Source organism: Vanrija pseudolonga, chromosome 4 (genome assembly GCF_020906515.1).
Source record: "Vanrija pseudolonga chromosome 4, complete sequence".
NCBI lineage: Eukaryota > Fungi > Basidiomycota > Tremellomycetes > Trichosporonales > Trichosporonaceae > Vanrija > Vanrija pseudolonga.
The window spans coordinates 509,350-522,403 of NC_085852.1; the positions used below are offsets into that span (position 1 = coordinate 509,350).

The following is a 13,054-nucleotide window of genomic DNA, read 5'->3' on the forward strand; positions in this document are numbered from 1 at the left end:
GGCTGTCACTGACAGGCCGCCGCCAGCCCATCAGGCCAGGCCAGGCCAGGCCTGCTCCCAGGGCCGGCACGGCGCCGCCGTGTCGATGATGAAAAAGAAAAATCCTTAACCCCGCGCTCTGGCAGCTTACAGCTTCCTTGTCTGCAACTCTCGGAGTGAGCGTTCCTCGGTCCTCGGTTCCTCCATGGACCTCGACCTCGTTCGTCACGCTGCCTGCCGCCCAACGTCAGCTGGCCTCGCCTCGAGTTTTTCTTGCATCATTGTTCGAGTGACGACGAGCAAGCAGGACAACTAGAGCAGAACTTGGAAAATCGGCGACAGCTGCCAATTACTTGCACGCTGCCTCGACATGAATGCGTGGCGCGCCGTCATGTTCTTGAAACCAGACTAGAAATGCGCTGCCCATGCCGGGCGTGTGCCGGGCGCGGCGTTCAATCTGGCCATGGCGGCGGCAGCAGCAGCGGTGGTTTCAACTCATTGATACCCCGCCTACCGCGGCTCTCGGTGAACGACGAACGACGTGACGGATAGACAGATCTAGTTGAGTTGGTGGTGATTGTGACTGAGTGAGTGGTGCCCGCGGGCAACGCAGTGCGGCCGCGGCGACTGCGACGACGCCGCCGCCGCCGCTGCCAAGTCACTGCCTGACAGATTCAGCGCTGGCGTCGTCACAGATCGCCTTGGCAACGACCACAACACTAGCAGCTGACTGACAGCTGATGCCGACACCTGACTGCACAGACCCACACTGACATCATGAGAAAAGCAAGGCCACTTGTGCCAGCCGGAGGAAAAAGTCGCGACCTCGCAACCAACTCCGATCCAGCGGCCTTACACACCGACGGGTGAAACATTGCAGGTGGCTGAGCAATGATGCATGCTGTTCAATTGGTGGTGCGTACAATGACCTTCTCTATTCTCCCAGGCGGCCGAGGCGTCGTCGTCGTCGTCGTCGAGTCACGACGACGAAATTTCCGCCAACGCCCGAGGGACCCCGTCTCACTCCTCCATCTGTGCTGCCGAACAAGATCGCTATGCCGTTTCGTTGTGTGAGATCTCTGTTTCCGAGCGCAGTGCAGCACCCTCGGAAGCACCCGGCCTGTCGAGCTTCTGACCGGCCAGCACCTTCTTCACCTCGTCGGCGTCGAGCGTCTCGTACTCTACGAGTGCCTTGGCGAGCGTGTCCAACTCGCCACGGTGGGTCGAGAGGAGTGACCTGACACGGACCATGCCCTGGTCAAGGAAGCTGCGAATGTCAGAACCTGCCGCTTCAAGCTGTCACTCCCACTCACCCCTTGACCTCGCCCTCGATTTCCTGCTTGAGCGACTCGGAAAGGTAGTACTGGTCATTCTGGCTGTGAGCTGGGAGGCCGACCTTGTCGCTGAAGCCAAAGTTGCGAATCATGCTGTTGGCAACCTCAGTGGCTCTTGACAGATCAGAGCTGCAGCCGGATGTGGTGTCGTCCTTGCCAAGGATAATCTCTTCGGCAGCGCGGCCTCCCAGGCTGACGTCAATCATGGCGTTATACTCCTTGCGAGAGTACGAGTCTGGGTAGTTGTAAGCTAGGGAATGTGAGGATGTATCTTACCCTTGTCCGCCTCTGGAAGCTGGTATGTAAGACCAAGAGCAGGGCCGCGGGGCATGACTGTGACCTTGTGCAGGGGCATGGCGCCGGGGGTGCGCAAGGCGACGAGCGCGTGGCCAGCTTCGTGGTACGCCGTCTTGAGCTTGGCGTCCTCGGTGACATAGTGCGAGCGGCGCTCGGCGCCCATCAGAATACGGTCTTTGGCCCACTCAAAGTGCTGGAGGTTGACCCTTTCGGCGCCATCACGCGAAGCCTTGATAGCAGCCTGGTTGCAGAGGTTCTGGAGGTCGGCGCCGCTCATGCCTGGCGTACCGCGGGCAATGACCGATGCATCCACCTCGGGGTCGATGGCAATGTCGGCCATGTGGTGCTTGAGGATGGCCATACGGCCCCGGACATCTGGCAGAGGCACGACCACGTGACGGTCGAAACGTCCAGGGCGGGTAAGGGCAGGGTCGAGTGACTGAGGAATGTTGGTAGCGGCAATGATGATGACACCCTCCGACTGCTGGAAGCCGTCGAGCTCGACAAGAAGCTGGTTCAGAGTCTGGCGGAGGTACTGCTGGTCTTTGGAGTTACGCTTGGATCCAATGGCGTCCAGCTCGTCGATAAAGATGATGGCAGGGGCCTTGGTGCGGGCGGCCTTGAAGAGCTCGCGAACACGCTTGGCACCGACACCGACGTACAGCTCGTCAAAGTTGGAGCCAGAGGCAAACAGGAACGGAACACCAGCTTCGCCGGCAACAGCACGCGCGAGGAGGGTCTTGCCGGTACCGGGAGGGCCCGTGAGCAGAACACCGCGGGGGAGCTTGCCGCCGAGCTTGGAGAACTTCTCGGGGTTGCGGAGGAACTCGACAATCTCCTCGAGCTCGCCCTTGGCCTCCTCGACGCCAAGGACGTCGCTGAACTTGACGTTGGTCGACTCCTCTGGCTCAAACTCCTTGGGGCCGCCGCCGACAGTCTTGAGGAGACCCGAGTTCTCCATGACGAGCGAGAGGACAGTCAGGCCGAGGAAGGTCCAGAGGAGGAACGCGAGCAGCCAGCGGAGGTTGCGCCACGCGCCGGCCTTGGGTGCCTCGGCGATCTGGACGTGGAGCGGGTGAAGCGGCGAGCCGGGCTGCGAGATGACGTTGGAAGTGGTGGCAGTGGGCTCGGGCTTCTTCTCGGACCTGCGGAAGGCGGAGAAGATGGAACCGAGCTTGGACGGGGCAGGAGCGGCAGGCGCGGCGGCGGCAGCGTTACCGGCACCGGGGAAGGCCGAAGGCGCGGCGGCAGGAGTTGCAGCCGGCGCAGCGGCGGGGGCAGCAGCAGCCGCAGGAGCCGAAGCCGGAGCAGCGGCCGCAGCGGCAGCTGCAGCCGCCGCAGGCGTCGCACCGAGGGCGGCAGCGGCGTCCGCGACCTCCTTTGACACGGCCGCCTCAGGCGAGAGCCCAAGGGCAGCGAGGCGGGCGTCGCGACGGCGCACGACAATCACGAGCTCGTTGACGCTGCCGTCGTGCGCAATGGCGTTGGCGTACAGGTCGAACGCCTCGGGGCTCTTGACGAGCGCGTCGCTCCCGTCGGGCGGGTTGGCGAGCGCAATGCTCTCGTAGTATCCAATGAGGCCGCGGTACTCGCCGCCTTCGGAGAGTGCGCGCAGCAAGGCGACCTGGGGCTCGGCGTTGGGCTCCTGGCGCGACTCGATGGCGCGCGTCTCGAGGGCCGCGATCTTCTGCTGGAAGGAGGTGAGCGGGAGGTCGTCCTCGCTCGCTGGTTCGGGCTGCGGCTCGGGAGTCGCTGACGGCGGCGAAGGCGCAGCCTCCTTGTCCTTGCGGAGCCAGGCGCGCTGCGCCGGCAGCGTCGAGAAGCACGCCGCCCGAGTGCGACTTGTGCCGACTGCTGCGGCTACTGGCCGCCGGGGCAGCAGGGCCCGCGCGAGCGCGTGCGCTGAGGGGCGGAGAGCCATCTGTGTGTGCGTTAGATGTGTGTTCTGTGGGGTAGGAGGAGGAGGAGCGTACGTGAAAGGAGGGTGGTGGTTGTTGTAAGTGATGGAGGAAAGTATCGGCCCGCTTGCTCGTGTCTGTTTTTTGATCCGACGAGCAGCGACGAGCGGCGGCGGCGTCATGACGAAGACGCTGGAGTGGACGCGCAACTGTCGGAAATGACGGACGGGAGTATACTCGCGTGTATGCCATGCATCCTACACGTGGGCGCACGTGACTGCCTCGACAAGTTGTTTCCGCCGGCAAGTGTGGACTTCTTCCCTGGGTGGCCAGAGCCTGGGCCATACGGTACATAGGCATATATTTGATGCCGTGCCCTTGTTGTCGGGTTCCGCAGTCGGCCCCCGCTCCCCTGGCCGCTGGCCGCTGTGCTGCAGTGCTGCTTGCTTGCCGGTGCCCGAAAGTCGATTTGGTCCCGTTGCCCACTCTACTAGTGTGCTGACGTGCTGCTGCCGCTTTCTGCCGCCAATCCCCCCCGCGTCGTGCCGCGCGCCCCCCCGCCGTCGCGCCCCGCGTCCCCTCCCCTCCCCTCCCCTCCCCTCCCCTCGCCCGCCGCCCAGTTTCTTCCTTCCGCTGACGCCACAATTGACCCACGACAGACGACTGACGTCAGGGAATAACAACCGGTGCCTGGATCAAGCCAACTAGCAACCTCGACGCGTCACGCCAAAAGCCACGACGACGACGACGACAGCGGACGCATCACGCGCCGCGGCGACCGACCCCAAGTCACTCACTCACTGCTTGTGGGTCACTTGGAGTCACTGGTCACGACTCGTGCGACACCCGACACCGCCTTCAGCACTGCACACACCGCAGACCCGCGCCACTCATTCAATGGTACTTGTTTGACTTCTTGCATAATACATTGGCAACCGCAAACGGTGTCTCTATCAGACTCAGACTCGACGTGGGGAGGACCGGAATAAATGATGAGGGTGTTGCTGGAAACTCGAGCACCAAAACCACGAGTGTCGTTAAACAATGACAAATGACGGAACCTTCTTATGACCGCGTCGTGGTGTGAGGAGGCTGGGGATGGTGTGGTGGGTGGTGGTGGTGGTGGATGGTGCATGCACCTCGTCTTGAACCTTCCTTTTAGGACTGGCAACATCCTAGATGCCAGTGGTGGGGTACAGTTGAAGAGCGAGGAGGTTGGATGGTTTGGCAGGGAACTTGAGAGCGTTACAGTGAAGACACACCAAGACCAGACTTGACAAGAATTGAAGAGAGAGAAAAAATGCGCCGGAATGCTTTCGACGTTTTGGAGCGAGGTGGTGAGGGGCGCAAAGACTTGATGTTCGACTTTGGCCGATGCAGCGTGTGTTGATGTTGGAAAGGGGGAAAACTATGCCATGCAGGTGTGAAGGCCGTGGGATGACTAGTCACCGTCGACTGGCCTTGGTCGGACGGTGGCACATTGGTTGGTCGTCACAGAGTGGCAAAACTTAATTGCTCCTCCGGCGGTTGTTACGGTTGTCCTGCGCGGTCGAGCTGGCAATGGACTGAAGCGCAGGGCGGACGGCGGCAGCGACGGCAGGGGGCGCCATGGCCTTGATGACCGCAGGGGCACCCGATGGCACCATGTTCTCCTTGGAGACATCCTTCACCGACACGTAGTCGAGAGGGCTGGGCTCCGAGATGGGAGTGATGGGCGTGACGGGCTCGTCACCGGCGTCCGACGAGGCGCAGCTAAATGTTCCGCTGGGGCTGGTAGCGGCAGAGCGCTTGGCGGCCCACGAGGAAGGAGTGAGGCCTGGCGTCGAAACGTAGGGCACGTAGGCAGACGACGTGCGCTGCGGGTTGGGCGCGAAGCGGCGGCCAGACAAGTAGAACTCGCGGATGAACGTCGAGCAGCGGTGGTACTGGTTGACGTTGGCGTACTTGCGGATGAGGATCTCCGAGACGTTGTCGAGGCTCTCGTGGAGGATGGTGTCAATGGCGGTGGCAACGCGAACGGCAAGGGCCTCATCGGGGATGACAAAGTCGGGACAAGGCTTGCGGAGCTTGCCGCAGATGAACCGTGCCAAGACGACGGATCCCCAAGCGATCAGCGATGGGCGGACACCGACGAACTGGCGGTGGAACAGGGTGACCTCCATGAGGAAGCGGGCGGCCGCGGCAACGCGAACGTCGTCGTTGAGCGACGAGTCCGAGTGCGTGATGTAAGAGCGGAGCCAGCCCTCACCAGTGGGGTGAACGACGTTCCAGCCAATAGTGGACAGGATGTGGCCCTCCATCTGGATGAATGCCGACTGCTCGTACGCGCCACAGCACATGTCGTGGAGCTCGCGAACCAGGGGAACGCGCTCCTTCGAGTCCTCAAACTTGGCTGCGATCCACAGGGACGCGCAGCCAACCAGCTGGTAGTGCTTCTTGAAGACGACACGCTTGGACACGTAACGGTCGACAATGTTGCAAGCCAGATAAAGGACCTCTGGGCGCAGACGGAACTGGGAATGGATTTCCACAACAAAGTCGATCAGGTACGGGCGCATGCGCCATTGAAGTTCTGGTTGCTGGTCCATGAGTTCGGGCTGGGCAAGAGTTTGCGACTGGAGAGGAGAGTAAGCGTCTGCGCCGTTGCGCGGGTGAAAAGTAGGCGTACCTCGTTCTCGAGCATGCACATGACGTGCTCGTCGCGGTACTCGTCCTCATAGTAGTAGCCGTCGTCGGAGCGACGAGGGACAAACTGTTTTGTTTCAGGCGACATGTCAATGTCGTCGGTCGAGCCCTGGGTACCAATGACCTTCTTTGACGAAGATGCCTTGGCACTAGGGGAGACGGAGCGCTTTCTGCTCCAACCCTCGATGGAGGTGCGTGCAAACTTGGTGGGGGGGACGGGAGGCATGGCGAGGGGCGAAGAAGTGTTACGATGTGGGGGGAGGGGGTGGTGCGTCGATGTTGGGCGGTGGCGCGGGAGGTGTGACTAGACAGTGCGTGACGTGACTGTTACTGTTGATGGAGTATGGCAATGCAATGATTGCGCGCGGCGTGAGATGTAGGCGTGAGGGTGGTATGTTGGTTGGCGTGACAAATTGTAGAGAGTCAAGGAGTGAGTTGATGTCGGACGCGTCGGTGAAGTGAACGAATGGATGGCGCGTAGGGACAAAAGTTTGGTTGATGTGGTGGTGGTCGGCGGTGCGATGTGGCAGAGAGATGTCGTGAGCACAAGCAATCTATGCGATGCGAGTAGAGAGCAGTGTCGTGAAGACTGAGGCTGAGAGACGCGGGATGAGAGGGGGGATCACGGAACAAGTGGTCTGAGACGCGACAGACCAGATACCAAGACGTGGCGATGGGGAGGCTGGGGGTGGGGTGATTTCGAACGAGAAAATGAGATGAGGCTAGAGAGACATGAGATGGGGGTGTCGAGTCCGTTGGTGCTGATTCCCGTCACAGAACGATGTCTTTCGAACCAGAACAAGCAGTACCGCGCGGACAAGATGTAGCAAGAACGGGGGGCAGGAGGAGGGAGAGAAGGCCACTCTGATATTTAAAGGCGAACCACAGAGTGGGAGCGAGCAGGCGAGGGGGCAGGGGTTTGGGTGCGACTGAGCGCTACCTGGCGGGACTGTTTCGAATGGATGCGAATAGCCCATCCAGGGGGGTACGGGGGTGCAACGCCATAGCAGGGGTTGAAGTGGTAGGGCTGCATTAGCGCAACGAAACCAACCGTCACGCCTGGTGCCAGGGAGTGCCCGCCAGTTGGCCCGCCTGGTGGGCGAGCAGACACGTTAAGGGTTTCGTGGGACGCACGTACAAGACTTCAGACGCACGCACGAGGAAGCAACGACGCACGACCAACACACGCAGCCACCACCAACCTAGTTTCAGGGTGCAATAGGATTTTTTCCTCTGTCACGCCCAGACGACTCCAGCTCGGAGCGTGACAAATAGTTTCAAAGAAACTTTCCACCCCTCCATGACACAACGAAAACTGGCCAAAGAGGACCCAATTCCCTTGAAAATTAAAGGGAACGGCATTCAACCCAGTTTTCTCTCGACAACAGACGTCGTCGCCCATCACACTTCTCGGAAAACTCGCGTCGTCCCAAACCACTCGTCCGACCCTGAGACGACTGCAACACGACTGGGATAGGGATGGATTGGACAAGAGAAAACTCACGTTCAATGGTGAGATTTCTGCTGCTGAGACTCAGAGATTTGCTGTCCGCTCGGATTCTACTTTGGCGTAGGGACAACGAGGGGTAAGATCAAGTCTCTGGCGACAGCGGCGGCGGTCAAGATCGAGCCTGGGCCGGGGTTTGGTGATGCGAGAGTTGCCGCTGCTCCTGCTTGCCTGTTAGCGTGGGAGAACACCTAAAAGGGCGGTGGGCAGGCATTTGAAGGGGTAGATGGAAGCTCGGATTGGCGCGGAGGTGACTACACACATGCACAAGAATGGGGTCGTAGCGGTGGCATATGCGAGGCCATGCCTCATGAAGGAGGTGTGCTGGCATCAGACCGGTTGCGCGAGGTGAGGGGGAGCGGTCGATGGGAGGGCACATGACCGACCGAGTCCCATCTCTCGTCAAAGCCAGCAAGACCAGCATGTCGCCAGTGATGCAGAGACTCGGACGAGCCATCACCACAATGACCTCCACGATCGCGGCGCGCACGGCATATGCCGAACGGCTGGTACGAGCAAAGAAGCAAGGCGCCGAGAGTTTCGCGTCACTCGGCTAGCCTTCACCATATCCGCCGCGCCACGGCACGTGAGGGTGAAGCGCCAACTCAATCGTCTCCTGTGGCGTGGTCTAGTCGGAGGAACGCGAATGCGAATGGGAGGCGCTGAATGTGATCGCGACCAACTCGCGTCCATTAGGCCAACTGTATCTGCGCAAGCAGCCAAGTGCCCCGCAGATATAGTTCAAGCCCACTGCTCCCCACCACCCAATACAATTGCGAAACGCTTGTTTGGTGACAGCCATAGGCAACAAGGTCACACTAGAACACAATGCCCACAGCGACAACGTATGCGCCAGCCAGACCTCATGACCAAGACCATGCCATTGACGCCAGATCCGACGTGATGGTAACCAGTCACCAACAGCGAGTGGGCAACCCAAAGAACGAGCCGACGGAGCCACTGGATCAACGTAGACTCACTGATAAAGGCTTCGTGGCTTCCCGTGGCTGATGCTGGCCAGGGTTTCACGACAAGCGGCGGCGACTAGAGCTCAAAGGTGGAGGGGAGAGCCGCCGATGAGGTAGGTTGTTTACTGATCGACCTGATGCCGACGGGTGTGGGGGAGGAAGGGGCGGTGGGGGGTGCCGAGGAGATACGGAGCCGGCTGAAGGAAGGCGCGGCACGCTACGTGACTGGCTGATTGTCGTGTGTGTCGTGACTAACGAGTGTAAGGAAGGAGAGTCAGTGTCGAGCGCTTCAAGAGTGGGTGGGGGGTGGGGTGGGTTGGTGGGATGGGGGTGCACACAGCGAGGTTGTTGACAAGATACTGATGAGGGAAGAGACGATGAACAAGTAGTAGGTTGTGTGTGGGTTGTCGCTGAGCAAGGAAGGGAGGGGAGGGGAGGGAAGAAGAGGAAGGAAGAACGATTGAGTGGTGTTGGTGGTGGTGGTGGATGTTGGTGAAGGAAGACGAGGGAAGACGAGGAAGACGGACGAGTGTACGAGTGGCAAGTCGCGACGACACGACACGCGCGGCGGCGCGACTCGCCCAAGCCGCCGTGACCATGCTTCTCGCGGTGAAGGCGGCGTGCATGCTGTCGGACACACACCCACACCACCCGCAAGGACGTTGCACGGTCGCCGCCGCGCAGGCAAGGTGCACGAGGTCACCGTTACATGCCGCCTACACACCCACACACACGCCGCGCACACGAGTGCCGAGCGCCGAGGCGGGGGGTGCACATACACACCCACACGCCGTGGGCTGGTCTGCGGCCGCCTCGCCGCTTTCGTGTGTCGACTGACACATTGGGGTGCAGGGAAGGGGACTCGGAGCCAGGTGTGACCGGACCGGACCAACTTACCTTGTGCGATGTGTTGATTGCAAGCGATGCTTGATCTGCTTATGCGTGCACGCCGAGATGAGTGGCGGGGGCTGGGCGGGCGGACGGGCGGCTGGGAGGGTGGGGGGTGGGGGCGTGATAGGGCGTGCGGAGATGTGTGTGTGCTTGTGTACTGATGGGCGGCGAGCGAACAGAAGCAAGGGGTTGGGAGGAAGGGCAGAGCAGGGCAAGCCTTTGATGGACACCCGCGCCGATCACTTGCAGCCGTCGTCTGTGGGAGAGAGTGGGGTGGGTCGTGTGCTGAGGAGAGTCGTCGAGTGTCGTTCGTTGACAAGCTTATGGGTGATGATAATGATGATGATGATGATGACTGAGGGTGTAGCTGATGTCTATGCTGCTATGCTATGAGTATGATGAGTGATGGGAGTGGGGTGGGGGTGGGTGATGGGCTGAGTGGGGGGGGGGGGGGGGGGGAGGAGGGGGAGGGGATCCGGGGGTGCGAGTGATAAAGATGCGAAGGGGGGTTATAAGTTTGAATGGATTTGAGTGGGTCGCGAAGGCAACTTCTTGCTGCTCGTGGTGGTGGTGGTCACTGGAGTGGGTGGCCCTCCCTCCTCGGCGTGATCTGAGGGTATCGAGGACGAGGGGGGGACTGTGGGTAGAGTCGCGGCCTTGCAAAGCGACTCTCGCACGGCCAAGGAACGTCGAGCTGGGCTTGCCCTGGAGGGAGGGGGTGGAGAGAGAGCGCGAGGCAGGCGAGTGACAACGAGGCGGATGGCTTTGGGTTGAGGGACCAGGGGGAGGTGGTGGTGGCCGTGGGTGGGTGAGTGGGTACGACGACGACGACGACGGTTGTGCGTGGGGTGAGTGAGTGACTTCAAAGGTCAAAGGCGCGGCGAGGGGTTGCGCCGTTGTCTCTGAGCCGTGGCCGAGTGTCCGAGAGCCATGATGGTGGCCAACGGTGGTGGTGGTGGTGATGGCGGTGGCGCAAAGTGACTTGCTTTGATAGACAGAGCCCATGTGTTTGGCGGCATGCTGTCTGTCGTCGTTGCCGTGGTGGCCGTTCTCGTCGTCGTTGTGTGTGTGTATGTGCAGAGGGGCTCAAAGTTGTCACGGTGTGGAGCGGCAGAGTGACCGGCGATATGGTGCGCATTGGGCGTCGACCCCAGTGCGCCATTGTCGTCGTCGTCGACGACGACGACGACGACGACGACGAGCTTGTGCTCGTGCTCACCCCTTCCCTCTGCTCTTCTTACCGGGGGCTGTTGGCGTCACAGGGGTGAGGTAGGGGGCGGCGGCGGAGGTGGTGGTGGTGGCTGCCATGGCTAATCTGACACGTTGGAGTCTGAGCGCAAAGACTGTTCCGTACGAGGCGGCGGCGGCGGCGAGGGGAGGGCCACTGCGGTCACTGCGTGCCACCCACCCACCCACTGCTGCCAACAAGACGAGCGAGGAGGTCAAGGCGTTAGGGACGTCAGTCCTGGCCAGGTACCCACCCCCAACCACAATGACGGCTGGCCATGGTGGCATGCTAAAGGACGTTTGCCTCGGCACCACCACTACCACGGCCACTGCCCATGCCTCCCACGATGAACAACAGCGACAACAGAGTTTGAAACACGCCGCCGCACGCCGCCGAGAAGCAGCACACCGCATACCTTTCAGATGAGGCGGTGAGCACAAAGGTCAACAGGCGCCGCATGTCATTAAGATCGGGGTCCTGGCCACCGTCGTCGTCGACGACAGCTGCGGCGACGGCGGCAGCGACGACAATAGCTGCCTGGCCGAGCTAGCCAACTAGCTTTGAGCTTTGAGTTGACACGGGTCCTGCATTCCAGGCGAGCTGTTGTGTTGCTGTGACAACAAATGAAATGGGCTGCATATGGGCACGCTGGCAAGAGAGCCAAGTCACGCCTGCGTTGGATGGCATGACGAGTGAGCGAGCGTCGAGATGAGATGGGTCGAGACGAGCCAGTATGCCCGAGCTCGAGCTTGACAAGCTTGTGCGTTATCCTCGTCTGCGCGGGCGCCTTGGTAGCCGTATTAAGCCGGTGTGCTGGTGCGGCGGCGCCTACAGTCCGCCGCAACACCGCCTTGCCTGCCTCGTGTCCATGTCCGCGGCGCCGGGGCTGGCCTGCTCGCGATGCTTGCTTCCCACGCACGCGCCGATGGTCCAGATCAGCCTGTATCTCGGACTGAGCGGCCAGAGGCCAGAGGCAGCAGCGAGCGAGGGGCATGAGGACAGGCACTGATGTGCGCCGCGGCGCGGCGCACCGCGCACTGGCCTCGGCCCTGGTCTGGCAGATCTCTCTCTGGCCGGCCGAGCGGGTGGGCACTTGGGGGTGACCACGATCGCGATCAGAGTTGGAGTCAGAGCGACGAGCAGGTGTGCGCAGCGTTGTTCTGCACCAGACAAGGCCTTGATCATGTTCCTGGCGTGTAACACAGTCGCTGCGACCCGACGAGCGAGGGACGCGCGAGCGAGAGCGAGGCAGGTAGGCAGATGGCGCCGCGCGCAGCCCCCTGCCCCGCTTGCCCCTTGGCTGGCCGCGACATGGATCTGTGGCTCGCTGTGCGGGCGGGCGGGTACTTGCAAGTGACGGTCAGTCAGTCAGTCGGAGCATGCCCAGACCGAGTGTGACAAGAGGGTCCGAATGAGCCGGGGGGCGCGCACGAGCAAGAGCGACCTTGTCGACACACAAATGAGCAATTTAGGCAGAGCTGTGTGTCGTGCCCGGGATCGCGGCGTGCACAACCGCGCAGGCCTGCTTCAAGCAGTCATCATCAGTCCGTGACGCAGTGATCCACCGTGACAAACTAAGTCATCAAGCACTCATTGTCATGATTGGCGTTGCAGGCGATGGTCGTTGCCGTGCCCGGCCTGACCGGCAGCATGCCACGACGCAGAGGCCTTCCTCGCCTTGTGCTTGCTGATCATTGTGATTGATTGCCGTGACGAGGTGACGCTTCCACTTTCATCAAGAGACGACAGCCGCCGGCGGGGTACGACGACGAGGTGGGTGGCGGCGGCGGCGGCGGCGCAGAGCTGGGATCGCGGCTCCTCCTCCTCCTCTCTCTGCCTGGTGGTGCAGCCGCGCCTCCAGCCCAAAGGAGCCAGCCAGTAGCAGCAAGTCGTGCGCAAAGGAGCGGCCAACAAGCCGGCCAGCCAGCCCCCAGCCCCCAGCCCCCATGAAACCGCTGTCCGCTTCTTGCGGCGCCGCCGCCGCCGTGGCGTGCACCGATCTTGGGGATGCGCGCTCGTGTCTCGTGTCGTCGTCCACTACGGCCGTCAGGCGGCCGCCCGCCATGCGCCGCCGCGCGCCGCAGCGCCATGGGAATGTCAAAGGATCACCGCAGTGGTGGCCATGCGACAGACGGACGGCGACGGAGCCCGAGCCCGAGCCGTCCGCGGCGACGTCGAGCAGTTTTTACCAGTCTTCAGAGGTTGCCGTTGTCCCTGCCTACCTGCTAGCAGCAGCTGGCGCGCGCCCCGTGCCTCCGCCGAGCGAC

The 13,054-nt window shown here is 61.7% G+C and overlaps 2 protein-coding genes across 2 annotated transcripts; both read right to left on the reverse strand.

Annotated features, from left to right (window-relative positions):
* Nucleotides 1–860: 860 nt before the first annotated feature.
* YME1 (Mitochondrial inner membrane i-AAA protease supercomplex subunit YME1) lies at nucleotides 861–3,611 on the reverse strand. Its single transcript, XM_062771983.1, has 4 exons — nucleotides 3,584–3,611; nucleotides 1,590–3,531; nucleotides 1,293–1,548; nucleotides 861–1,246 (listed from the first exon to the last, which is right to left on the reverse strand). Exons 2-4 carry the CDS (start codon nucleotides 3,529–3,531, stop codon nucleotides 1,033–1,035), a joined length of 2,412 nt encoding a protein of 803 aa, XP_062627967.1. The 5' UTR covers nucleotides 3,584–3,611; the 3' UTR covers nucleotides 861–1,032.
* Nucleotides 3,612–4,423: 812 nt separating this feature from the next.
* CCN1 (G1/S-specific cyclin CCN1) lies at nucleotides 4,424–6,999 on the reverse strand. The gene is made up of 2 exons (XM_062771984.1): nucleotides 6,177–6,999; nucleotides 4,424–6,123 (listed from the first exon to the last, which is right to left on the reverse strand). The coding sequence occupies exons 1-2, from the start codon at nucleotides 6,417–6,419 to the stop codon at nucleotides 5,017–5,019; spliced, it is 1,350 nt and encodes a 449-aa protein (XP_062627968.1). The 5' UTR covers nucleotides 6,420–6,999; the 3' UTR covers nucleotides 4,424–5,016.
* Between the last annotated feature and the right edge of the window lie 6,055 nt (nucleotides 7,000–13,054).

Bases quoted from the DNA above. Each gene is read 5' to 3' on its own strand.
- YME1 (XM_062771983.1), bottom strand. From the start codon at position 3,531: ATGGCTCTCCGCCCCTCAGCGCACGCGCTCGCGCGGGCCCTGCTGCCC. The intron at 1,549-1,589 runs GTAAGATACATC...ACAACTACCCAG, and splicing joins GCTTCCAGAGGCGGACAAGG to ACTCGTACTCTCGCAAGGAG. The intron at 1,247-1,292 runs GTGAGTGGGAGT...TGACATTCGCAG, and splicing joins ATCGAGGGCGAGGTCAAGGG to CTTCCTTGACCAGGGCATGG.
- CCN1 (XM_062771984.1), bottom strand. From the start codon at position 6,419: ATGCCTCCCGTCCCCCCCACCAAGTTTGCACGCACCTCCATCGAGGGT. The intron at 6,124-6,176 runs GTACGCCTACTT...TCTCCTCTCCAG, and splicing joins TGTGCATGCTCGAGAACGAG to TCGCAAACTCTTGCCCAGCC.